Source organism: Armigeres subalbatus, chromosome 3 (genome assembly GCF_024139115.2).
Source record: "Armigeres subalbatus isolate Guangzhou_Male chromosome 3, GZ_Asu_2, whole genome shotgun sequence".
NCBI classification, from domain to species: Eukaryota; Metazoa; Arthropoda; class Insecta; order Diptera; family Culicidae; genus Armigeres; species Armigeres subalbatus.
The window spans coordinates 429,497,646-429,525,308 of NC_085141.1; the positions used below are offsets into that span (position 1 = coordinate 429,497,646).

A 27,663-nucleotide genomic window follows, 5' to 3' on the forward strand; every position below is an offset into this window, starting at 1 on the left:
CTACTCAGTAAAATTGTATTGGCCTTCCTTTTAATCCCACGAAAATATTATATCAGATAAATATCAGTCAAAAACAGTATTCAAAACTATGAGTAGTCTTCCGAGAAAATCAAATTTTTACGCCACTGGAAGTGAGCGAAACATGGTTATCACTCATAAGACCTTTTCTTTTCTGAAAAATGATTTCTAGGCAAAAATCTGCGTGAAGGAGTATTCCCTTCACGTGAGAATCAGTGAAAATTAAGCTCACTGGATTAGCTGAATACATATTTAAGAAAGATGCACGATTTATCATAGGTGCCACGGAAGTTATTGAAATTTTCAGTGCAAAAAAAAACAGTATGGATCGTTTGGGTAGAAAACGGAACAAAATTATGAAGATCCAATACAACGAGCCTGGGATTGAACGCTCAACCTCCTGCTTATACTGCAGGACTATGCTCTCTGAACTATTTAAATATTTTTTCCAAAATACGCAGATTTTCCAACTTGCTGTACGTATTCATGAACGATTTTTGCTATGGAATTCGATAGCGCATGCAATCTTCAAAATTTGGGAGACTTGATTCTCTCTCTATAACATCTACTCAAATATTTTTTAGAGCAAATTCTTCATCACATCTGTCAAATCTACAAAAAAATAGCCGCTTGAGAACAAATTTATATTTTCTTGAATTTGTTTGCCAAACTTCTCAAGTCTAAGAATCAAGTCTCCTCATATTGTGACAACAACTCAAAATCCAAATATCCTGAAATTGTATTGGAATGTTGGCATTTTATCAGTTAAGATCATTTAGCATATTGACGGCTTGTGCTGTGAAAAAATGATAGCATTTTGTCAATATTAGGGAAGTTGTTCAAATTTTGCTAGTCACTAAAAACTTCTTTAGGAGGGACAAACACAGTAAATAATAGAGTAAATAAGGTTGTCAATCAAAAATAATTCGTCACATAACGGTCATTTAGAGGATCTATAATAAAAGAACGCTCTAACAATACGGCTATAGTTCTCGGTAAAACAGCGGAGAATTAAGTCTCCCAAGGGGTCAAGTCTCCGAAGGAATCAAATCTTCCCACCTTCCCTACTGTATAAAGTTTGAGCTTTAAAACAAAATCGGAATTGGCAGGTCTCCTGCTTGCATGACTGTATACCAATTTATAAATTGTGACGTGAAACACCTTCAGTTAGCTACTGGTGAAATGCCAGTAACAGCAGCGAGTTAAACGGCTTTCGAAGTTTCAGCGCGATCATTTTTTAAGATCCGTAATTTTATTCCGCCATGATCAAAGCATCATCTGATGGGTACATAAAGTTTTATTTAAAAAATCTTAGTCAATAGTTTCAAAATAGTTGAAAATAGTGACTTTTTGCGAGAAAAGTGACTTGAGGTCGAAAAAAGGGACTTTTTAGTGACTTGCCGAAAGTCACTAAAAAGTGACCCGCTACCAGGCCTGATGATTAATCCACCTAGCGGTGCATTATAAAAAATTGTACCTATTTAGGCCATTACTTTAGTCCGATCTGGCCAATTTCCAATAGGAAACAATGGGACAGGATTCTGCGTCGAATGCAATTTGTCGCGAGGAAATTGGAAAGGATAAGTGCCTAAAAAATGAGTGACACTTTTGCTTCATTTTGTTGGGTGGGTACGCAAACACACACACAGACATCACCTCAATTCGTGGAACTGAGTAGGTATATAACACTATGAGTCTCCGGGCCCTTCATAATTTATTTTTTTGACCTATCATATAGCTTTTGATGTGATTTATGTGTTGCGTGTGCTTTACGCACAGAGAACAGACGTTCATCTTCATTCGCGTACTTGTGTAAAACTTTGTACTGGTCATTTTGAAATATGTCGTTATGCCCCGTTGCGCGTTGCTAGTGTGCTGATGAATATGGTTAAAATTTGCCGTGTTTTACTTTTTAGCGCTAGTGTTCATTCCGAATCGCTCCTAGGCTCGCTCCTAGGTGGCAGCACTACATTGTTTATGTAGTGTATGCCAACGCCATCACTTAGTGAGGTTGAGTTTTGTCATGTCGGGCAACCTGCGTTGGCGGCGCTGAGGTGCGATTTAAATCTTTACACACGTTTTTACCAAAATTTTGTACGAGGATCCATGTCTGTTCTCTGGGCTTTACGTATACTTAGTATACGAGAAAGGCAAATCTTATACATTGCATTAGCCACATACATTCCCAAACTTATACTTCTCATTAGCTTATGAGCTTTATTAGCTGTTTAGTATGAGACCATTAATTATTGCATATTGAACTGCATTGGTAGAAACGAGCTTTTTTATCTAGTACCCATTTCGATTTTCCTTCCATTCCTTGAACTCTTCTTATTTAGATGGCAAGTTCAATTTCGAGATCTAGAAAGGCGACTGTAGTCCTGCCCAGGTCCTGACTAATTAGCAGCTTGAAGTTTCTTTTTGAAGACTAATAGCCCGATCAATGCTCGTTCTTTTTTTTTGCCAACAAACGGAAACGAGCGGTAGGGAATTAGCGACATCAAACCTGCTAATTAGACAGCACTTATGTTCAAAAATAAAAGTCCGTTCCAAGTTTGTCAAGTCAAGACGTATTTTAAAAATATCCGTTCTACGGCCAAAAGTATCCAATAGATTGCCGCTCTAGAAGATGCTCCAGATGGAGAGATCTGCAATCGTGAGCGAAACTTACCAATGAAAACTACGAAATCTGGAAGCTGAAGGTGGAATTTCTGTTGGTTCGTGTAGTTTTTTTTTTTATTTAATCAACTTTACGCGATTTTTGCATAAGGAAATATTATGAAAACCCGTAGAAAACTATAAAGAACATATCTGCTGAAGAAATGAAGAAAATCTACCCAAACTTTTTCAAGTTTTGCGGATGAGAACAGAGACCATTTTATTTTTATATGTACAGATGAAGAATTTTCTCTGTGTAGGATATGGAAAACATTTAGCAAACCTTTTTCCGGGTCAATCGAAGTGAACAAAAATAGATATCACTCTCCAGACTGTTTTTCTTTCCCGAAAAGCGATTTTTCCCCGAAAATTTTCGTTAGGGAGCATTTTCTGTGCTCCTGTGACGAACCATGAACCATGATCGCGAGTAAAGTTGGCGGGTTCGTTTTTTTTAAGTTTCCCAACCCAAATTCCGTCAGTCACAAACTTTTGAAAATGTATGGGGGTAAAATCCGCGGACTAAATACCCGAAGTATTATAAGGCTACCTTCACGTGGACGCAAGTTCAAAATCACTACGGAGATTAGTTTTTTTTTTAATTCCTTTCCCTTTTATCAAAATACAATCCATTCATCATCATCATACATATTATTCACGGATCTAACTACAAATGTTCTTACATCAATCCATCTTCTTAAAATTAGATTCAATACAATGGCACATAGCATTAAAGAACAAGCAATGATAGTTCACAGCGATAAATCTTTTAACCATACTCGGACTGGATGGTTAGTGAAAATTCTCCTTTGGAAATGAACGTCCCATGATACCAAAGTCGCGTATCAACTAGAAGGGCATCCCCCGGCTCAACGTAGAAGCTGAAACTGCGACACTCGTTGTCACATTCCGGTGTTGGCGCCAAGATCCAGCTTTTGTTGCCTCTCAATTGAGCCTGCCACATCAACCGCGGGATGTAGTCAATCTGCAATGATCGGTCATCAAAATAGGACTAATCGTCAATTCGCTACAATATCAACTTACATGCATCACAGCGCCCTGTTCATAGCCCAAGAACACAAAATCTGTATTTGGCATTTCAGCATCCTCTGGTAGGAAGTGTGGCTTCGGGTAGAGCTTCCTTAACTCCGCCAAAATCAAAGGATTGCAATTACTCCAACCCACGTACCATGGTTTATGTCCGGTGCGAAAATCCTCCGACATGCGGAACACATCTTTGAGCGTTTGAAAGTTGGATTTGAAATGTAAAAACTGGCAATCTTCATGGAAGCTGTTCAGCGCCGACGGATGTTTGTAGTAGAGATCTTTCAGGAAAGTGAAATTGAGCAACCTTGCAGCCGGCCAGTGTGATATCGCTTTCTTTATTATGATTGGTCTCGACGAATAGGCGTACGGTTTGAACTCCTCTCGGGAGAGATTCGACAGAATGATTGGTCCTTGAACTCCTGTGGTAAAATTAAGTATATTTAAGAAGCATTCTACCTTCTCAATAAAAGGATTACCTACCTCTGCAGAAATCACAATCGGACAAGGGTCGTGTTGCCTCCCACACCAGATAGTTATTCGGAACGATGCACCTTGTTCCGAGAATAACCTCGATAAACGAGGCCAGAAACGGGGTCAATACAAATAGCGCTATCAAAAAGATTACACTGTACAGTATCGAAAGTGTGCCGTCATTCCACTGGGTCCAGGATAGTCGACTTGGACGGTAGCCGATTGATTGTTTGAAGGCTTCTTCCATTTCCCGCTCGGTCACTCCCTTCTGGGATACTGCATTATTCAGCACATTAAGTTTGTGCAAGAGAATCTGATCACATAGTTTCACTCGCACATTGCTCAGTCTTGCCATGTTTGCCTTTATTGTTACAGCGTTTGTGTTTTTGGTGCAAAACCATTCGAATTTATTTGTTTTCTCTAAATTGAATCCATCGCGTGAAAATATTATTGCGATTGTTTATTATGGATAGAACGATGTTCATCATTTATGACAGATGCTGGAGATTGTTATGACATGACTATTGGAATTGGATTGGATTCGAACCATTGAAACCGACTGAATAGAATCCATCACACGAATTCATGCAATTCGAATTAAATATTTTTTTACGTAGTATAACTATTTATAAAAATATGGTCTTTAAAACAAAATCAGTTCGCATAGGAATTCCAAAAGAGGACCCTAGCCGAATGCCGAAGTGCCGAATGAAGACGTCATCGTGCAGGGATTTTTTTTCTGAGCAACCGATTATTCTATCCCTCTACAAACACTCTTGCAATATTTCTCATAGCCACATTTTTGTTATTATTACCTACATAAATGAATCAAATTGAGATAATTATAATAGTTTGGTTAAACATATTTAGAAAACATTTACAATCTAATTGATAAATACAAAGTTATATTCAAAACTACGTTAATAGAAGCATATAACAATACATTCAGGTAAATATTTTAACAAGAAAAACCAAAAAGTGTATAACTCTGCTTCGTCGCCATTTTTAAGTAGCGACTCATTCAAATTTAATATATTGCTGTCAAACATAGTCAGTGATGCGAAATGTCACAAAAATGTCATGGGATAATTATTACTTTTATTATTACTATTATTAACAGAGATTGAATTCAAAACAGAATGAAAAAGTCTCTCACCTATCATCTCTGTATACATATACGATATGTAGCATACCGTGAGAGACTAGCTCGCAAGCTGTCATGATAAAGCACTGATTTGGAGGCCCATGATACCCCGTGATAATTTTTTTTTAAATTTCTAACGCGGGGAGCACTGGTTCTGATGATGCATTTCTACTTGCTGCGCGGTATTCAACAGAAAATGAGCGAAAAAAAAGCAAAAATCATCACTTCTCTGTGGTGGCTGCCTATCCGATTCTGTTTTTTCGCACTTGTATACAAGTTTGATAAGTTTGTTATCATGGCTTGTTATGATTTGTAACAGTTTTTGCCTTTCTGATCTGTATGACGAAGTTCTACCTAGGATCCTTAAGCATTATATGTTAATCAAAAAAACTAAATTGTAATAGTAATAATCAGGGTTTGCAGAAATCGCTCTTAATAGCTGTGGTAACCGCAGTCCAGAAGTTCTCTCCAAAATACGGACAATAAAACACAATCTGTTTTTCAGATAATATCCAACAATATATGTTTATTTATATATCCCTTTCTTTTAATCCCCATATCCAGGCCCGTATTGTCCTTTCTTATAATTTCTCGCCCAGTGTCGGACTTAGGCACCACATCTCCCCTTTTATCAAATTAAGTATCAAAGTTGGTAATCATTAAATCTAGTCGGCGGTTTGCGAGTTCTCTGTTTCCTGTTTATCGACTCCTGAACTGATGTTCTAACTGTTGCTGCCTCATTTTCGAAACCGGCGAAATCCTCCTCTGAAGTGTCGTCACTTACTTCTTGGATCATAGCTCGCTGAATATCATCCTTTGGAGTTTCTGTAACGTCTGTAGAAACTTGTGCTGGTTCTGGTACTTTCTTTAAATGGGAAACGTTTCGGTCGTACGATTTCCCGCTTTCCAAATCCTCAATTGTTACTCGTGGTCCGGAACGATCTACTACCTTGTACTCTTTTTGACCAAATGTTGTTTGGAGCTTATTGCCAGGCAAGAGGTTCTGCATCAATACGGTGTCTCCGAGATCAATTGACGATTTCCGTGCTCTTCTACGTATATCCTCATTTTCCTTCCCCTTATCCTTTAACAAACGATCTCTGTCTGCAACATCCGAAAAAGATGGCGCCGTCTCGATGTCCTGAAAAGCTGGGATTTTGGATCTGATTGTCCTGCCGTAGAGGAGTTCGGTTGGAGTGCGGCCTGTCGTTGAATGCGGTGTGGTGTAGTACATCACTAAGTACTCTTGTAGATCTTGGACCCAATTCCTACCAAGGGCATTACTGATTTGCAGCCGTTTTAGTAGTGACCTATTCTGCCTTTCTACCAGCCCATTTTCCTGGGGCCAATATGGTGTCGAGTGGTTCAAGTGTATGCCATGCTTCCGGCTGTATTCCTCGAGTTCAATGCCAACAAATTGTTTTGCATTGTCTAACGTAATCGTTCGTGGGTAACCTAAACGAGTGAAGATGCTGTTCAACCTTGTAACCGTTTCTTTAGCCGTGATCTTGTGCATAATCTCAACTTCTTTGTAACGACTATAGTAGTCGATAACCACCAGTAAGTATACACCACTTGGCATTGGTCCCAAGAAATCGATGGCTATATCGACCCATGGTTTGCACGGCAATTGCCGCCGAAGCATTGGTTCAGGTTTGTTTGGAATTGAGACTAAACGACATCCTTCACAATTTACAACGCGACTGGTAACTTCGCGATCCATCCCAGGCCACCAAACTCGATCCCTTAGGCGACGTTTCATGACGGATTCGCCAGGGTGCCCTTCGTGAGCCAAATCCAACATTCTTGACCGCAACTTCAGCGGCACGACTAGTTTGTCGCCACGGACAATCACATTTCCTACCAACCCCAACTCGCTTTTGAACGGTGCGTATGGTTTGACTTCTGGTGTATCCCACAAGCCCAAGTATAGACACTTTTTTACCGCAGCTAGAATTGGATCTGTTTCCGTTGACTCCTCAAGCTCTTCGATGTCGATCGCTGCTGATTCTAGAATCGCCAGGACCATAAACTTATTCTCAGCGTCGAAATCCTCACATACATTTTCAACCACTAGTCGCGATAACGGGTCCGCAATATTACTCGAACCCTTGCGATACTTTACGGTGAAAGAAAACGATTGCAAACGGAGCACCCATCGTTCTATTCTTGAGCACGGTCGAGAAGTCGGTTTGAATATTGCTTCCAACGGCTTGTGGTCCGTTTCCAGCTCGAAAGTGCGGCCCAACAGGTAGCACGAAAAACGCTCCACTGCCCAAACCAACGCGAGAGCTTCCTTCTCGGTTTGGCAGTATCTGCGTTCAGTTGGTGTTAGACTTTTGCTCGCATATGCAATCGGACGAGGATCATCATCTGTTGTACCCTCAAACTGAAGCAGAACGGCTCCAAGAGCCACTGGTGAAGCGTCGGCGATAACACGCGTTCTTAGAGAGTTATCAAAGAATCTTAGGAGTTTGACATCAGCAATCATTTTAATTAGTTTTTCAAATGCTTGTCGTTGGTCTTCTCCCCAAGAAAATTTCACCCCAGAATGCGTAAGTTCTCGTAGAGGCGCAGTTGTGGTCGCTAGGTCTGGTAGAAAACGTCCTATATAAGTCACTAGACCAAGGAAGCTTCGCAACTCTTCTTGATTGGTGGGGGGGCGAAACTTTGTCAGTGCTTCGATCTTTTTACTCGATGGTAGTATACCCTCCGATGAAATGGTATGACCCAAAAAATCCAATGTCGTAACCTTGAATATACATTTGTCCTTGTTCAACAGTACCCCATAATCACGGAGTGTAGACAGTACAACTTTTAGAGCTTCATCGTGTTTCTCTTCAGTTTCCGTGAAGATAAAAATGTCATCAATGAAGTTGACAGCAAATTTACTGCAGCGGCTAAGGATCTGCTCAAGAATCCGCTGGAATATCTCCGGTGCAATAACTATACCGTACATGAGTCGTTTATATCGAAATAAACCAATGTGCGTGATAAACGTTGTAATGTACCGGCTGCTTTCATCTAATTCGACTTGGTGAAAAGCCTCTTTTATGTCTAGCCTACTAAAAAAGTTTGCTGACGTGAATCTGGGAAGAAAATCCTCAATAGTTGGCATCATGTGTCTTTCTCTGAGGATTGCCGCGTTTGCTCTACGCATGTCTACGCATAGGCGTAAGTCGCCGTTGTCTTTTACCACTGTAACTAACGGGGACACCCATTGGCAACCCCCTTCAACCGGTTCAATGATGTCATTGGCAAGTAAGGATTTTAATTTCTCTTCTATTCTGGTCGTAAGCGCAATAGGTGGCCTTCGGGGATGTTGACAAACTGGGTTGACCGTGGGATCGATGGGAATACTAACCTTGATACCTTTCATTTTAGGGAAACAATATTTGGAGGTCATTTTAAGCGACGCCACTCCATGTGAACTAGGCATGCCAATGACCAACACCCCCAAATCTGTAGCAGTTGCACGACCTAGTAAACATTGCTGTCCACCTTTAACAACGTAGAACGTTGTTTCCTGAAATTAATATTATTCAAATAGGACTAACTTCAAGAACTATTTTTATCTTTACCTTCTCATAAACCTGCCCTGCGTCTACAATTTTCACCAGGGTTTCAAATTTACCCAGTACAGTTAATGGTTTTGCCTGATCACCGTACGGCAAGAAAACCTCATCACATTCTTTTTGTTGGTTCCAGACCTTGGCTGAATTGGCTTTCAGATATTCCCAAGACTTCTCATCGATTATATTCTGTTTGCATCCTGAATCAACTAGAACTTGCAGCAGAACGCCTCCGACATCTAGCCATAGTAACTCGTCTCCATCACTGATTTGGAATATGAAGTTTTGACTTGTGCTCTCATTACATTTATCTTCGTCACGTTTGTAAACTTCAATTTCACGAACCCGCTCGGGTTGGAATCGTTTCCCGCCCCGAGTCGTACCTACGTATTTCCGTTTCGATGTTAGAACGGTGCGGCACTGAGTTGCGAAGTGCCCTATTCGCTTACATTTATTGCACTCTTTACCGCGAGCAGGACAGGAAATGTCTGTCGCAAAATGCCCTCTACGCCCACACCGTGTGCACTCTTTTGAGGAGTTTTGCTGAATTCTATTTATACCTTCGAATGGTTCATAGGTAGTCGAAGGATTTGCAGAAGTAGCGGCATGAATGCTCATCGATTCGGCCTGCTGTTTCACCGATTCGTAGGTTGTTACAATCTTCGTGACATCATCAATACTCAACGAATCACGTTGCAGTAGCTGCTCCTTGAGCTGAGTGGGCGCAAAGGGATCACTTTGTCGATCACGCTAATTGATCTGCTTTCCTCAGTTGATTTCCCAAAATCGCATTTGTTCGCCTGGTCATGACAGCGGAGCATAAACTTCTCAAGAGATTCTTCAGGGTTCGGTTTCAATAGCCAAAACCGGTTCCGTTCGAACGTATCGTGTTGCTTCGGTGAAAAGTACGAATCTAATTTCTCTAATGCAACAGCGTACGGATCAATCGATTTCTCTGCATCTTCTTCTACATCGGCACCCGGTATTGATGCGAATACCTCCTGGAGGTCTGGTCCGCCCTTCGCTAGTAGAATGTTTCGTATGCGTGTCTTGTTCGTCTCATTGGTGGCGGATACTATGTAGCCGAAGTTCCTTTTATACTTTATCCACTCATCACGCACGATATTTCTTGAGAGGGACTTAAATTTGAACTGCGGAATATCCCACTTTTCCATCGCCGGAAATGTTTTAGAGATCCTAAAAGTTTCCTCTTTTTATTTATTATTATTTGCATCGTGATTTCAATCAACTTACCAATCGGTTACAATTTGTCAATATTATTATTTCTTTCACTGACAGTCAGTAAAGCTTTTGCTTTCAATCTGCTTTGCGTTGGATAAAACAGCCACTTCGAAATGGTATCAAACTCACTGCTCTTAATAGGCTCTACGTTTCAGTAGATAGTTTTGCTTCCGAGCCGTCACTTTCAAATGACCTACAACTCGCTGACTGGCAGCCGCCGCTCTCTGGTGGCTTTTATCGCTGTTCTTTACAGCTACTACCCTTTGGTAGTGTAGTATCGACTCTACCGCTCTTGTAGCTAATCTGGTAGCCTTCGTTTCCGCTGCGATACAGCAGCTACTACAGGTGTAGTTTAGTGTATACTCCTGAGAACCAAACAAAAACATAACCTCAATTCACGCCATAATCAAACAAATAAAATTTCCCCGTTTTCCCTATTTAAAATGTTTTTCCTTCGGTCTTACCTTTATTCTTCCACGGCACGCTCACCCTCGTCGCCAAATGTGGTAACCGCAGTCCAGAAGTTCTCTCCAAAATACGGACAATAAAACACAATCTGTTTTTCAGATAATATCCAACAATATATGTTTATTTATCTATCCCTTTCTTTTAATCCCCCATATCCAGGCCCGTATTGCCCTTTCTTATAATTTCTCGCCCAGTGTCGGACTTAGGCACCACAATAGCTAACGAACAATTCCCATGGTAAAACTGTCAAAACGCACGCAAACTTATCCATTCTGCTCAGCTCTTAACCAAAGAAATGTAACGCATAGTCGGCTAACTAAATGACAAATCACATATCTTGAATTGAAGGCACAGCCTACCTGTAAAGGCCTGATACAACAAAAAATCAGTCCCATGACATCTGAATGACATTTCCCGTTACTGAACCTAGTAGGGGAAAAGACGGCTTTGGCAGGTTTTGTTCTATTATTGGCAGGGAGGTTTTTGTCGACCAAATTTTATGAAATTTCGCCACAATATTCTTCGATATGCAAAGAATGTTTTGGCCAAATTTGAGCATAACCAGTCATAAAAAACCCTCTGACAATAATAGAACAAAACCTGCCAAAGCCGTCATTCCCCCTACATAACAATATTTCACATTCATGCATATAGGAAAACGGCTCATAGCTTGTGCCCTACAAGCTAGTCTTTACCCTATACGTAGCCATTGATTCATCATTATTAATATGTTTTTGTGGAATAATTGTATGACCTTTCGGTATAACTAAAGTAGAACTTGAATTATTTGGTACACTAAATAAAACTTCGCCATATTTAAGTTCCGTTCACTCTATATGCATACTCCGTGCAACTCTATATTCGTTTTAAATAGTTTAAAAAATTAAATATATCATCCGTAGTAAAATACTAATCTATGTATTTGGAATGTAGCTTTTCTGCTAAAAAGTTTTCCATGCCCTTCAACTTTATTTTGTATTCTTTTGTTTTATGACAAAAGTATTTTTTTACCAACTTTCATTTTGGTTAAAGATACTTATTTTGCACTCAGTTTCGACGTGTGTTTGTGACAAGTCAGAAAAAAGATCTAAATAATCAATATTTTGCGATTGAAACTTTGAACTCTTGGAGCACTTTTTTATATTCTTTCATCGAGTTATCAAATTGTCAGAATAAATAAAGAAATGAGCGCGACGCTGGTCAGCATCGCTGAGGAGGACATCTTCGGTACCGTTATTCGCTACGGATTATACGCTGGGGCGATATTTCAGATGGTTTGCCTAGCCGCTTGCATTGTGCTTCCTGATAGTGGTGCTGACGGCTTGTCTGGTTCCAAGGTATGGGATGATGCTCATTGGTTTTGTGCTTCAGCTTATCGATTTGTAATCAGCAGGCAAACGACAGCGAAGATTCCAGCTCGGAACATTCGTCTCCTCAAAATACTCCCCGACGTCCGTATCACCGAAGCCGCAAGCAGGACAAGAAAAAGAGGCGTTAGATTTATGGTGATGTAAGATTAAGCAGTTTAGAGTCTCGCATTTATGTTGTATTTTAATCAGTATTGAATTAATTTGCCACTTTAAATCATCGAAAACAAATTGTTAATAAGTTGGAGGTGATGTTTAGTGTAAGAGGAACTCAAGTTGCTCGAAAACCGCGTAGAAACTTAAACATGATTTCCTTTTTTACTTTTTACTAGATTAAAAATTATTTTTGGTAAAGAAATAACCAAATTTATTGGAATAGGTACCAAGTACATATGAAACTATGAAACTTGTCTTGTGAAAAAAATCCCCAAAGTATAAGTTTCTAAAACATTGAGCTGTTTTCAACTTTAATGCTTTAAAGTATTACTTCTTCTCATTTTTATTATTACCTTTGTTTAGCTTAGACTGTATGTTCCTAAATGTCAAAAGTAATTTCAACTCATCATTAAACCTTTAGAGCTTAATTTGTTTTACATTCATGGACAACCTTCAATGGATTTACATTTAAATTAAAAATTACCCGTATTTGTCGTATGAAACCAATATAATAATGGAATTTAATAAAATAGTATCATGTACTGAATTATCCGTCTTTTATTGAATCTAAGTAATATACATTTGTTTTTTCCTTGGGATTGACCTGCGATTCTATTAAAATTATGCAAAAACAAAAACTTGAACACTGTTGTTTATTAAGGACCTATCTTGAAAACGCAAACAATTGTGCATATTCTGCGTCTCGAATGATTCGAGATTTGTCAATTTCGACACGCCTTATGTCCTTACGTTAATTTAAATAGGAATTATCAACAATTGTTACTTCATTCGAAATGCTTCACCACATACCGTGCTGTGCCCTCATTCCAATCAGCGCCTAATTCCGTTCACGCAAGACAAAATGATAAATAATGTAGAATTGTTGTATAAAAATAACAGAAACATATTTTTGTATTTTTCTTTGGTTGGTTTGGTTTCATTTCTAGCGCTAAATAGTGAAAATTTTAACAAACATTGTAGTGTATAACCTAATAGTTGTCTGTATTTTGCCGATATAAAATGCTAAAAAATGAGAAATATTTTGACTGGAATTAAGGGTACATCTAAATCAACTCTTTCCTTATTCCGTTCTATAGGTCTGGAGGATGGATTCCGAAAATTCCATTCGTGAGAATATAATATATGAGTTAGAAAAGATACATCGTACATTATTGAAGCCATATGAAATATGAATGATGAACTTTAGAAATTTTTTCCTGCAAGCAGTCAGACCGAAAGGAACTCCGTTAAAACTTTACGCAAAATGGTTATGTGAACGTTTTTCGATTCATGCCGGGAAAACGCAGTTTTTTTTGTCAGTTGACGGTAAATGACGAATTGTCAAGTGGTTGCTGGACAATATTAAAAAAGGGCTTCCGAAGAACAATTCCAAACAAACATAGACATTGGTTTGGAAGATTCAGGTCAAAATTAAAGGCCTAGTATCCAGGCTCAAATAAAAAATACGCTGAGGATAAAGTGGGAAACTCCGTTAGTTAATCGTATCTCTCCTTATCAGGGGTACCTAATGCTACAGGGCAACTAGCATTAATGTTCATGTTGAAATCAAATAGTGAGTGAAACAAACGAAAAAACAACCAACTTATCATTCATTGTATTTTAAATTAGGAAGAAAATAACATTTTAAGTTTTTTATTTGCAATAATAAATAATAAATTTTTATTTGCAATAATAATGAAAAGATGAATTTGTGAGAAAAATTATGTCTGATATTGACATCTGACAAATGTTTTTCGGGTGATTGGAATTAGGAACACGAATAAACGGAACTAGGAACAATGCCATTTCAGACGATTGGAATTAGGACCACAGAATTGTTCAAGTTTGTTTCAACTGTTGGAACCTAAGCTTATGAATGCACCCCAACAAATTTTATTTTCAATTGTATATAGAAAATGACACTATTAGGGTCTTGCCGACATTTCTCACCAACACGAACGCACGGTTCGTGGTTGCAAACAATCTCATTTGATTTCGTCGTGACAGCTGCTCGTGGTTGCAAACAAACTGAGTAAAAGTGTGAGTGAAATGTGCGTGTGCGTACACGCTCGCAGAAAACCCAATGTAGCGAAATTGCAGCTTCAAAATACTTAAAGGCTATTTTTTAGAGTTTTTAGGCATAGCTTATTGTCTTAGGTGAACGGAATAAGGACACATCACGGTATGTACGAGATGCAGAACAAGCACGAATATTACCTAGGAACAAATATTTCAAGCATAATTTTTCATAAGGGCGTATGTAACAAAAGTAAACAAAACGAGGTTTTTAATACAACGTGACAATCACACGCGGCTTTATATAATACGCATCGATTTTACTGATTTCAGATCTTAAAATTCTTTAATTCAATCTTTTTGCGAATCGACGTATGTAAAAATTTCTATTTTTGAAGTCTCACTGTTACATGCGTCGCTTTAACATATGGGAACTAAGAGCGACCTATGTACCAAAAAAGCAAAACAAAACAAAACTGCAGTTGCGTCAATCGTGCACTATGGAAAACCGACCAATGTACCAGCGACGTATGTACAGTATACCGGTGTATGTATAATTTTATCGTTTTTCACAGGGAATTTGTATTAGCTGAGCTATGACGTGAAGCACGTCTATTATGTACCATGAATTGATGCATGCCAGCGGAAAAATATATTGAAACAGGATTTAGTTTTTAAACAGTTTAAAAAAAAGTTTTGCCAACTTTCTGCAAAGGATTTCTCGAATCCTCATAATTGTTACATACGTCGTTATGAAAAATTATGCTTGATTTGTTTTATCTTTCTCGTACAACCAAATTTTACCGAATTTTTTTATTTTTATTTTTTAAATCTTTATTAAAGTGTTTTTTCTTATGGTTTTATAAGTTCATCACTGTAAAATTTTACCGAAAAGTCTTGTACTATTATTATAATATAATATAATATTATTATTATACACAGGATTTTGTTTTTACACGATTTTTTTTCGCTCGTATTTTGATCGTATGACTTCAATTTACCACCAAACTCTTCGCAACATGTCTCAAAAATCCAAAATAAATCGAAGAAAAATCACATGATAATTAATATGCGTTAAACATTTAGGATGAGCGGAAAATTGAGAAAATGTAAATCGCGTAAAAACAAAATCCAGTGTAATAACAATTGACAGACTCAACTTTTTTTCGGTGTGTTTGTGTGTGTGCACACACCACGTGTGCAGCCAAGAAAAAAACGGTATCTAGAAAGGCATAATTACCACTGGGGGATGAATTTGATTTTGAAATAAGGCATTTTATGAGACGTTTCGCGGTGGCCCGTTTATTTACTTCTAATGTTTTGATTTGGTATGATTCTGCGTGAACATTCCGTTAGGTCCGAACACAAAATAATGTTTGTAACGTTTTACTTTTCATTCGTGTTTTCTTCAGCATTTCATGCTTAGAATGCAATGGTATGAATTATCTAACGATACATTTTAAGAATCATGTGAAAAACTATGTTCTAAAACCCTGGTAAACGAAAAGTAAAACAGGCAGAATTGATACTGGGACCCATCGGAATGTTCGGCGCGAAATTACCAAACAAACGGGCTCCCACTAATTGTCAAAGTAGATAAACACGAGAAAAACAGCTGTTTCGATCTGTCTCATAAAATGCCTTATTGCATTCTGCATCATTATTTTGTCATCATAATTTATAATAATCTTCTCCTCAAAAGTCATAAAAAATATATTATTTTCACCTTTTAAACTGGTTTATTGTACAAAAATATCCACCCAAACCAATAACAATCTACTCTACCAAATTAGACCTATGGAATTATTTTCCACCGCGAGAGAGAATCTACAGGGGCACTTACTTCACGCCTAGGCTTTTGAGTGAATTTCATTTTGGGCACACTTCATTACTTCCAGAGCTCCTTTCGAAATCAGAAACTTGGCCAATTGATGGCCCAGTTTCTCGCACGCTTCGAACGTTGTTTTCTCCACGTCATCGTGACGATGCATGCCACAAAACAGTTGCTCGCTGTTGTCTTCCAACGTAGGTGCTTCACGTTGGACATTCTCGTTGTAATCGAGAACCTTTGCTTGTGCCAAAAAGGGACACTTTTCCGTTGTAGGGTGATCTTGCGTCTCGATTGCTAGTTTACCGCTTATGGGACAAAGCATTCCAGTCTGAGCCGTCTGCTCAACCTTTTGCTCGGTACTGACGTATGGACAATCGCCCATAAAATCAACCCCTACGGGAAACGTACCGCTAGGACATTCCGGAGAGTAACCATCACCTTGGCCTTGCTCGGAGACTTTCTTGACCTCCGCAGCGCTTTGCAACTGTCCCGAATACGGACATTTTTTAAACATTTCTCCATGGACATCCATGAATTTGGTCATGTTTAACTTGATGGCAGAATTTGAGCATCCTGGCTGCAAGGATTCGTCCACTATTTCCGGACTCTTACGCTTTACATTAGTAGTGATCAAGTCTGCCTCAGTCTGAATGTGAAGCGCATTATCCACGTCATCCTCCGTTTTGCTCCTCTTTGCTGGTACTTCATTTCCATTGTCAATGTCTAATTGCACATGCTTTAGCTCCAGAGAGTACCCGTCATCGGCTCGAATTTCTGTTTTGCCATCCAAGCTCCACACGGCACCTTGTATGTTGAGGTAGTTGAGATTTGAGTCATGCTTACGTTTTAAATTTGTACACACTGCAACCGGAGCGCTGCATCCTCCTCCCAATGTTTTAAGGAAACTTCTTTCCACCAAAATCCGACATTGAGTATCCACGTGGCACAGTTTTGAAAGCATATCGAGTATGAACTCATCGTTGGAACGACACTCTACAGCCAAAGCGCCTTGGCCTACGGCATACAGAATCTCGGTGGGCTCAATTACCTGGTCAACTCGTTTTTCCCATCCCATTCGAACAAGCCCTGCTTGGGCCAAAACAATTCCGGCAAACTTGGACCCGTCGGCGTCCAACTTTGCCAAACGAGTATTCAGATTCCCTCGAATGTCACAAACGACTAAATGAGGATGCAGCCTCGCCAACTGAGCAGATCTGCGTAGAGATGATGTCCCAATGATGGAGCCTTTCGGCAACGTAGACAATGTTTTTCCGCGATACTTTTCATTGAGTACCAATGCATCGCGAGGATCCTCCCGTTCTAAAACGGCTCCGATAGCCATCCCGATCGGCAGTGATGTCGGGAGATCTTTCAGGGAATGCACGACAAAGTCCACCCCACCATTTCGTAGGGCGTCCTCCAAGTCTTTCGTAAACAGCGACTTTTCGCCAATTTTCGGTAGGGATTTATTGAGTACCCTGTCGCCAACTGTAGTCATTGTATCTACAAAAAAAAAATAGACACATTTGATGAATATATAAAAGAGAAGCTTTGCTTGCTTGTGAATATAAAAACCCATACTGTATCATACTAAAGATATTAAGCTGTTTTTTCAATTAATTTAGCGTATTGTCATCGGCACTACCATACTCAATGATCCGACTAGCGACTTATTTCTTGATAAAAAGATAAATAAAAGTAGTTTTCATATTTCATATTATTCTAACAATTCCTAATTTAGTTTTTTTCTTCTATGATACAAACAGAGAAACGATTTTTTTCATCGCAGTTCCAATAAATAAATATATGTACTTACGAATTTCGTACAATACATCAGGATTTAACTTTTGTAAGCATGCAATCACATGTTTAGTTTGAATTAGCGCCAACTGCAGAAGAACATTATTTATCAATTTTTATCGATCTTCATTGGAACATTACTACATTACCTCGCTTTTACGGGACCCGACTCTTATTACTTTTTCTTTCGAAACGCCAGTCATCTTGGTCTGCTTTCGTCACTCTTGCTTGTGTGAATACTTCCAATAATCGAGGCCGCTTAGTAAGTGGAAACTAGAAGAAATAAGAGCATTGCGAGTCAGACAGATATAATAATCATCACTCAGGTTGCTGGTGTCAGCTTTGCCACAGTATGATTAGATAGCTATGTATGTAGATTTTAGGTACTACCTCGTGTGAACTGGAAGAGAGGCCCACTAAATGCCGTTTCACGATTGGTCCCCGTCAGATGTCAATCCCCTTTGAACATTCACTTTTTTCGGATTGGGACTGAGTATTATCTACTGTTTATGAATTGATTTGTGTATCATGTCTTCTGTATTTCACTTTTGTAGAATGTTATGATTCGTTTCGGTACTAATGAGAACGAATATCAAGGAATAATAATTTAAACAGAGTAGAAATTGTATTATCTTTTACATAACGAAGTGTCCACGAGTCGATCTTGCTGTTCTCGCTGTTCTCTTCTCTGTTGCATTCATGGTGTGCGTAATGTAGTGGGTTATGTTTTTATATAAAACAAAAATGACATTTTGTATATAATACATACGTGCAAAATATATACACGCACAGCTGAAAGTATGCTCTTTTGGGGAGAAGTACACTCTTTTCCGGGAGAATGGGACTACCCACAAAAGGAGTAAAATTTGACGCATAAAAAGAATAAGTTTTACACACTTTTCCTGTTTTTACGCATAAATGTTATTCATTTGTGAATATAAGATAGTCATAATTGTGCATAATATTTATTCCTTTTTATGTGTAGGGTAAAACGTCCTATCGTTGTGGTATGTCCTAATGTTACGGTAGTGTTAAAAACGTCCATTTTGGATTTAACAGCATTAAAAACAATGGTGGATACGCTAAAACTCATCGAATTGACGACTAGAATAGCTTTTGTTTGACAAAATTCCGTTCAAATTTATGAAAAATCAACATTTTTCATTCAAAATTTGAATCCTTTGAGCCTATTATTGCGGTACAGTGATCGTTCGCTAATTGGGGCACGACCTCACCCCAACTAGCGAATGCCGTTCGCTAATTGGGGCGGTTTGACAAGCGTCAATGTTGTTTACTTTTTGCATTGAACAAAAGAAAATTTTACGCGCCAGAAAATATCGATCCCGCCAAACACGGAAACAAAACGTCAACGCGTTTTTGACATCACTTTCTGACGTTTAGCTGCTTTTTAATTGGGTTTCGCCCCAATTAGCGAACCCCCAACTAAAAAGCGCCCAAACCTCGGCCCAAACTAGAAAAACCCAACTAGCGAACGTTCACTGTACTGCTAAGGTCCTATTGTTGTGGTATCGATTTCCCTAAGAATTGCATGCAATACCGCAACAATAGGACTGACCTTGAAAAAATGTCGCAACGATAGGCAACTACGTCCTATTATTGTGGTAGTTTGTTTTTATGGTGATAAAAACAAAACAACATAAGTTTTGCACAATTAACGTAATATTTACGAAACTATAAGTTAACGAGCAACCTATTCGACTACTGCAATGTGGAAAAAGGCTAACAGGTGATTTTTAAAGAATTTTTGAAATCAATTTTATTTTGACACGGTGCTTAACCCCTCCATAATGGGTCGTTTTACCTGGGAGCTGCGGACTCGATCGATTCTAATTTTCAAGATGTTTTGCTTGAAACCCGCAAATTTCCTCTCAGTGTTCAATGTACACGCTACGATTTTCTCACATTGAATTATCATTATGTTTATCTTTATCTAATTAATTTTATGGATTTCGTCAATTTACTGCATTGCATAAATTATTGTGCCGATCGTAAAATTGAATAATGTTGTTCACTTATTAAAATTCCTCTATAGGTTTGAAACGACACCAAATAACTGAGTTTTGTTAGAAATGAACTATAATTAGTATGAGTTGATTTACACGTGCACTCTCTCGGCTGCGCTCAGAATGCTCACAAACTCTCTCGATGCGATGGATACTTTTTGACAGCTTGCTTTGGAGATTTTTTGACAATCGTTTTGACTCTATCCGCTGCTCCCAGGTTTTACCCATTCTCCCACGAAAGAGCGTACTTTCAAGTCATATTGTCTATCCGGAATAAATTTATACCGCTTTTTATACCGAAGTTGGATTTTTCTCCAGATGCAGGCAACTTTCCCACTTCGAAAGTAGTGCGCTGGATTCGCCTAAAGATGCGCTAAACAACGAATCAATTAGTTTGACAAATAAAACTTCGGAAGAAAGTTCGGTTCGGAAGTCCCGACTTCCGAATGCTAACTTGGTGCTACGCCGACAATAATTGAATACTTTATAGTCAAAAAGCATACACTGAAAACCAAAACTACCCAAAAGTGGGTTGTTTGCACTCAAAACCGTGGTTTGGGCCAATAACCCAAATTTGAGTAAAATGACTTTTCTGGCACTAGGTAGTTTGCCTTTAAGCCCATGTAAACAATTTACCCAAAGCTGAATTTAATTTATCCAAAGCGGACCTTAATCAACCCAAAATAGAGAATATTGGATTTACTTTAATTTGGGTTATTGGGCTGAAGCAACCTCGGTGAGGTGTTTGCATCTTGCTCTAGTTTTGATAGCAATCATGGGAAAGAAAGGAAAACTACCCAAATTTGGGTAAATTTTTTTGTGATATTCTCATCAGTGCGTATATTGAACTCAAAGTTTGGGTTTATTTATCTGTCCGTGTACTTCAAAGTCTTTTGTGTGTAAACTTTTTTAGCAGTGTAAGAAAAATATGTTTTGTCAACAAGACACGGTTCTTCAGATTCAGGCAATTTTCCCAACTTCGGAAGAAAGTGGATTCGCCTAAAGATGCGCTAAACAACGTATCAATTAGTTTGACAGATAAAACTTCGGAAGAAAGTTCGGTTCGGAAGTCCCGGCTTCCGAATTCTAACGCTGCGCGAAAACTGCACGCAAAGAAATAATAATCAATAATAAGGAGCTGTCAAATCGTATGGACGCTTCGCTTCGCACTTCGCGTCTACTCTGGCCGCACCCTAAGTTGGTGCTACGTCGACAATATATCCAGCATACATTTTGAAAAGTACCCGCATAACGAAAAACGACATGCCATGCAGTCAAAATTACATATGCGTTATAAGATATATTGTCACTATTCACTTCATTGTTAGCATACAATTTTAAGCTTGATTCACCATACCAAGCCTACATCAACACTTACTGTTAATACATAACATGCTGTCGATGTGTAATTATATAGTTCTTGAATTGTACATCTACCAACTGATGCATGGTACATCAAAAATTTTGTTCGAAAAAACGACCAGATTTAAATGTTAATTATACTTAACCGCCCATTACTCATATGGTAGTTTGGCCGTTTACCATCTGAGCTACTGTTGAAACAGTATATGAGACTGTCCATTTATAGTTAACTATTATTAGTGAGACCATCGCTACAATACCACTTATTCTCTTCAATTATAACAGATGCGGTCTACGTATGGTCCATGATTATGCGGGTACCCACACTCAGAAATTTAAAAAATCATTTATAGTATGAAATATAATCTGATTTACATTAAATGAGATTTATTCATACCGTAGTATAAAGTGTATACTATCATAGCATAGGAATTAAACTGAGGCCGATTTTCGTGAAAGTATTCTCTTCAGCATAACCGGTGTTGACAGTTTCCTTCCATTTTCGCTAAAAAGCTGTTAGCTCAGGAATTTTAAAAGATTAACTTTTTTCAAGTTATAAAGATTATATCTTTAAAAATCTATGCCAGATGATGGTGAACACATTAAAAAGGTAAGCACACTGCATTCAAAAACGAAATCTTTCTATAATTTCTTTCGCGAAACATAACTTCAAATGGTACTTTTCAGGTTACACCGGAAGATGAAAAAGCCGCTGCCGAAAACCATACGGAATCTTACGGAAAAACATTTTAAACGACGGAGGACTTTGGGAAACGTAAGCGAAATACCGCGACAGAATGGTCCAGGATTAATACAAAAAAAATTATGCTGCACCACCACGGATATTGCAAAATTTGAAGATATTTGCAGAGTCCCAGAGCATCAGTGTAGATGTGCATAATGTATGAATGTTTTGTTTTTCAAGCTTTGTATTGAAGATTTCCACATAAATGCGAAATAAACTTATTTTATAGACATTATTTTAATTTCCACTTCTTAATTGAGCAAAACAAAACAATTGTAATGTGCAGAATCCATCTCATTTTCAAACCGAATGAGGTTAAACTAATGTTGAATAAAAGTCATCTTATACTATCTCCCAATATATCAAATTTATACTAACGCAGTATAGAGCGCACCTAAACGAATTTGGGGTCAACCAGGAGAATAGCCCATTAGCGTAACTTTAAATCTATTTAGTATAGATTTTTCTGAGAGTGCAGGGGAACTTTTGCAAGAATGGAGGAATCTCCACAAATGTTCTAAGAAAAATTTCTGCAGATAATTTTGGACAGTGCTGCAAAGTGTCACCGTTCAAGTCACGCAAAGCATGACAATAACAAAATCCAGGTCATGTGTCAAGTACTCAATTGTGATGCTCAATGTGGATCTCACTTGGTGTGCTTGGATCACCATGAAAGTGACATTTTAGCAACTAGCGCTTGGTCACTCACCATGTCTTCACTTCTTCTGCCTGTGATCACCAGCATGAATGATAGGAAAACTTTCCTGATGTTGTGGTTGTCATATCCATGTCATCTTGACTATCGTGATGATCACTTGACCTATGCGGTGTTTGGTTCGAAATCAACGCTTGACAGCAATGGAATAATCCACTTAGCGGAATTAATGGATTTTTGCTGTGATAAAAATGCATGAAGCCAAAATAGAACTTTGGGAACATTTAAGTGTTCTTATTGTTTATGTTGACTTTTTGTGCAATATTTTAAGAGGTGCTGTTAAAAGAAAAGTACATACATCAAGGGGTGTCTCACTGCTATTGATCGTAGCGAATATCAATCAAGATAAAGTCGATTCAAAGCAAATGGCATTGATTTCTGATACGATACTGTTTGATCAATATTGCAACGTACCATTTTCGTTTTGACAGAATAGTTTCTCTCCATTGAACTGTAATTTTTGGCAAAGCAATCGTAGATTTTTTACGTGTCAAAGGCACCACTCAAGTTTTTTTTCACCAACAAAACAAAGTTTTGCGAAATTTCTGGATCTTCGATACCAATCTATTCACTTCATTCATTAATATAATGTTTCCATATTTTAGGTTACATATTTGGGACTGCAGGATGCAGCGTTTGTGCTTGTAGCTGTAGATGTTTGAATGCTCTTATTAAATGAAAGTATATACAACGGCGGCAAACACATTGAAATAGAAAGGATTTGCGGTACAAAGCACTTTTGAAGAAAGCAGCATTTAAATGTTTCGGGGATTCCATTACGTTTAAAAATAAACGTATGTTTGGAATCTTCCACTAATTAAACCTGAAAACATCAATAAACACGACCGTTGAATTTCTGTATCGAGAATTTTAAAATATTTAATACTAGAAAATGTCTTGTCTTGCTAGAGCTTTTCTCAAATCAATTTTTGTTAGTTACCAGACGCTGTAGGGCCGAGTGAACGAAACGATCGCTTTACTGCCCATAAATTTATAACAGTCCCACGTAGATAGGAAATCAAGCAAACATGGGACTGATATGAATTTATGGGCAGTTTACTTATCGATCACTTTCTGTTAGGCGTTCCTTTAAATTCATTTCTAGCTTCCAACTGGAACTTGGCCCAATTCCCAATTTATTATCAATCGAAAGCTTTTCCACCTTTTCTATGCCTACCATTGCATGAATTTGTAGCTTGTATGCACCATCTCCGGATTGGCAATCCTAAACTTTTGCTAGCACGTAACTGGAAATAGAGAATCGATCTATTCAGAATTATAGCAATTATTCTTCAGATATTTTTCACTAAAAAGGATTAGTAAGGCGAAATATGTCGGATTAAAAAAGGGTCAAAGGCTGATCGCCGAAGGGAAATGTTCCAAGCAGCACGAAGTGTTTTCCGGGTTTCAACAAAATTAATGTAATTGATAAATGTTCCTTTGAAAGGAAGGGATAAACGCAAGCTATTGCATATTTGCTTTTCCAAGTGATGCAATCTGGTCCAGATTCTGGTATTAGAAAAAACTAATTTTGTAATTCTTGATCTGCGTTGAACACCGTGCAACGAAATGCAACGTGTTTACAATCACTTACTGTTCGATTTGCAAAAATATGTCAAATGATTCGTTGTGTTGCTAAAATCAACAATTGGTCTTTCAATAAGTTTCAATTGAAATCGAATTAAAGTCGATTCGGTTGCTTGGTTAATTTTCGGCAGATAAATTCAATTTATTCTAGGTGAGACACCAAAAGATATTTTAGTTACTAGATAAAGATTGTCGCTACTGTTCCCTTTGTTCTGCTGTCCGAAACATGTGGCACACAAAAAAACAAATATGGTTTTATAGAATGTTTTGTACTATCTATTTGAAAAGTGTACAAATTTCTTAAAAATAAAAGTTCAAATATTTCCTCTAAAAGTAATATACCGGATTTGAAAGTATTTTCTGTTTAGTCTGATTATAAATTCAAAAGTTCACATTTTCATCATGAAAATTGTTGAACTGTCAAATGATCACTCCTATAAAAACATTTTTCTCGACTCATGATCACTATAGAATATCAGGTGGCAAAAATAGAAGTTCGGTTAGGAACTTATAATTATATTCCCAAACGAACTTTTATTTTTGCTCATCGCTTGTAGATTTACAAAGCAAAAATTATTATAATAATATAGGGAAACGGCACAATTATAACTTTTTTTCTGGCGTATTCGAACCTCCCTCGTGTAACTTGTTATTCAATTTTTTTTTTAAATTATTGCCTGGACATGACATGACAGATTCCCCTTTCCGAAAACTTTTGCGTAATTAGTGTACAAACCCCTTAAATATTTAATAAAATCAATATTATTTCAGATTTACTATGTAAAATATGCAACAGTTTCCTCATTTTACTTTGTATAATCAATTATAAAATTCAATGGGATATAAATAATATCAGTTAAACAAATATTGGAAAATGAATAGTTTTCAAATATATCATATGTTATGTGCAAATATAATTTTTGACCGCATAAAAACCACCCGCGACTATAGTCCTAACAGCAAAAACCAACCAGCCGGCAACAACAATCAAATTCAGTTGCTCTCTATCGGGTCCGTGGAAAGAAAACTGTTTCCTCGAGTCCTCGAGCATCTTTTTTACTAAAATTAAACAAACTTCAAATTAGTTTGCTAGTAAAACTAGGTGTAATCTTCATCCAGCCAGAAATCGATGTTGATTCGTACATCAGCAGATTGCAGCAAATTATTTCAAGGTAAGTCACATTAATAAATAAAAGTGCCAAGTAAAAACGATTGTGAATATTCTTGATATATACCTAAATGTTCTGAGAGTTTGTTTTCTTTTTGCTTTTCAGCGAATAATTATTTCGTCGAATTCAGCAACTTCTCGTGCAACACCCAGCATCGCTCATATTTATCAGAAGTGCCTCCGAGTCCAATTATTCTGGTTACCAAGGCAGCTCAGAAATTGTAGAGGCATCCCAAGGAAAGAGGAGGTAAGTTTCATTCATCATACAACAATATTCACAGTTAAACGTGCCGCCCCTCATTCGAGCCACCAAAAGAAGAGCCTAGCTCCGGAGATTCAATGACGAGAACGAAGATAGGCGCCGCTTTTGCTGGTTGAACCGTCTGAATCTGAGCGTTATCTTTACTTGTAATTTTTCTTTTCTTACAGATAAATAGAATATTTCAGCAAAATGATTGGAGGAAACGGCTGTATCAATATTCTTAGATGCGCGGCCCGACAAGTGGCCCGGAAGAGTTTGCCTTGGCAGTAGTTTTAAGAGTAAATCTCAGGCTTCAAATAATGAAATAAAACCACAAAACTAAGCCGATTACTATTCAATTCAACTGCAAAAGAAAATATGAAAAAAACAGTAATGGGTCGGGAGGTTCTTTTTGGGGCAAAATGAAAGGTCAATTTCCGAATGAAAATATCCGCCTTTTTCACAGTGTGACCATTTGAATTTGACAGTTATAAAGTATCATTTTAAAAGTTCAAATTTTTAATTTCAGAGTGACGTGCCACTTTTGAACCATCGTTGACGCAAAAGTTGGTGCACTTTTATTTTAAACATACGCAACTCTCTACGAAAAAGAACCAACGCAACTTTTCATTTTAACCAATGGTTTTTTTAATTTAATTAATGGTTTTTCTTTCTGTGTATATACCTGTCAAATCGTATGAATTTTCCTTCTTTGACATTTAGCTCCCCTATCCTCGCCAGCAAAAGATGTTCTGGACAGCGACGACAGCGACAATCTTTATCTAGTAACTAAAATATCTTTTGAGACACCCCTTGACATACATAGTTATTCCAAATTTGATCCAGACTATCTTTTGAAAAAGGCCAAATTTTTTTATTGATTTTTTCAAATGGATACAATTAAAAAACGACGCATCCTACAAAAAAATGTTGTATGGGTGACTATCGCAAACTCAGTCAAAGTTTCTAATAAAGATATCGGAAACAATTCAAATTGAGCCCTACACTGAAAAAAATCAGTTTAAAAAATTAAAACTCGATTTGCGAAAAACGCTTTTTTTATTTGTATGAAATTGTGTCTCAAGATAGGTGATTATGTTCCCTACCAACCGTCCATACATCGCAAGCTTGACACTTTTAAGGGAAAAAAGTTTTTTCCAATCCAAATCCAATCAATAGCCCGAATCCAATCCAAATCCAATCCAAACAAAATCAAATCCAAATTCAATGAAGGGGTAGAAGCAATTCTTCATGATTTGTTCAATCTAACGCATACTCATTTTCATCCAATTGCTAAGGATCAATGCATTTGGTACCTGGTAAGTCGCAAAATTATAGGATTCTGTCAGGTCTGTCAGGCTTATCCAAAAAGTTTGAGAACTTCTGATCTAAACAACGTTATAGGAAACGGCTACTCGCCGAATCTCACATCTCTGGGGGTCAAGCTTACGATCTTTAGATCAATAGCCCTTAACTCTTTATTCGTCCAGGATTTCACTTTTCAAATTCCAGATGGCGGATAAACTTCAATATTAAATCCGGGATGATTCATTTTGGTTTGCATTTTTCAATGAAGCTTTTTCCATAAAATTTGCTTCATGGCATTATTTTTTGCCATCTTCACTTCTTATATAAAAGGCTTACCATTTTTATTTGGATGATTTTTCCTTGTCTTCTCACTCAACTTGCATTCACTCACTAGCACACCATCGGCACCAAGTGCATGCATTACAAACCAAACTAATATCTCTCTTTAATGATTTTGTCTCCCTGGGCAATTTTGTAGAAGGCACTAGTTTTCCAAGCCCCACAGATTCCGAAATATTCAACCTAACTGCCAATATAATGAATTTCAAATTATGTTGAACACTCACTCGATGATTCTAATATCCTAGATAACCTTGTAGAAGACGCAAATTTTGCAAATCATCTGATTTTTGCTTGTTTCATCCTCGATCGATTGCCTGCCAACTAAATTGGCATACTCCTCTTTTGCCGATTCATCTATGAACTTGTCTACATGGCTTACCATCA

General features: G+C 37.8%; 4 protein-coding genes and 2 long non-coding RNA genes across 7 annotated transcripts; 2 read left to right on the top strand and 4 right to left on the bottom strand.

Moving 5' to 3' along the window:
• Positions 1-3,309: 3,309 nt before the first annotated feature.
• Positions 3,310-4,729, bottom strand: LOC134224498 (uncharacterized). The gene is made up of 3 exons (XM_062703868.1): positions 4,201-4,729; positions 3,718-4,139; positions 3,310-3,658 (listed from the first exon to the last, which is right to left on the bottom strand). Exons 1-3 carry the CDS (start codon positions 4,544-4,546, stop codon positions 3,443-3,445), a joined length of 984 nt encoding a protein of 327 aa, XP_062559852.1. The 5' UTR covers positions 4,547-4,729; the 3' UTR covers positions 3,310-3,442.
• Positions 4,730-5,943: 1,214 nt separating this feature from the next.
• Positions 5,944-9,591, bottom strand: LOC134224499 (uncharacterized protein K02A2.6-like). The gene is made up of 2 exons (XM_062703869.1): positions 8,917-9,591; positions 5,944-8,861 (listed from the first exon to the last, which is right to left on the bottom strand). The coding sequence occupies exons 1-2, from the start codon at positions 9,523-9,525 to the stop codon at positions 5,979-5,981; spliced, it is 3,492 nt and encodes a 1,163-aa protein (XP_062559853.1). The 5' UTR covers positions 9,526-9,591; the 3' UTR covers positions 5,944-5,978.
• Positions 9,592-9,679: 88 nt separating this feature from the next.
• On the bottom strand, positions 9,680-11,088 carry LOC134224500 (uncharacterized). Its single transcript, XR_009982961.1, has 3 exons — positions 10,614-11,088; positions 10,162-10,514; positions 9,680-10,104 (listed from the first exon to the last, which is right to left on the bottom strand). It is a non-coding gene; the product is annotated as an uncharacterized LOC134224500 (long non-coding RNA).
• Positions 11,089-11,662: 574 nt separating this feature from the next.
• Positions 11,663-12,687, top strand: LOC134224501 (protein anon-73B1). The gene is made up of 2 exons (XM_062703871.1): positions 11,663-11,954; positions 12,011-12,687. Exons 1-2 carry the CDS (start codon positions 11,802-11,804, stop codon positions 12,113-12,115), a joined length of 258 nt encoding a protein of 85 aa, XP_062559855.1. The 5' UTR covers positions 11,663-11,801; the 3' UTR covers positions 12,116-12,687.
• Positions 12,688-15,872: 3,185 nt separating this feature from the next.
• On the bottom strand, positions 15,873-18,484 carry LOC134227531 (porphobilinogen deaminase). The gene is made up of 4 exons (XM_062709093.1): positions 18,178-18,484; positions 17,937-18,060; positions 17,804-17,876; positions 15,873-17,490 (listed from the first exon to the last, which is right to left on the bottom strand). Exons 2-4 carry the CDS (start codon positions 17,988-17,990, stop codon positions 16,007-16,009), a joined length of 1,611 nt encoding a protein of 536 aa, XP_062565077.1. The 5' UTR covers positions 17,991-18,060; positions 18,178-18,484; the 3' UTR covers positions 15,873-16,006.
• Positions 18,485-25,169: 6,685 nt separating this feature from the next.
• Positions 25,170-25,972, top strand: LOC134224502 (uncharacterized). Of its 2 annotated transcripts, none has more exons than XR_009982962.1 (3): positions 25,170-25,392; positions 25,495-25,635; positions 25,818-25,972. It is a non-coding gene; the product is annotated as an uncharacterized LOC134224502 (long non-coding RNA). The 2 variants fall into 2 exon arrangements; XR_009982963.1 differs by lacking the exon at positions 25,818-25,972 and adding an exon at positions 25,695-25,730.
• The last annotated feature ends 1,691 nt before the right edge of the window (positions 25,973-27,663 follow it).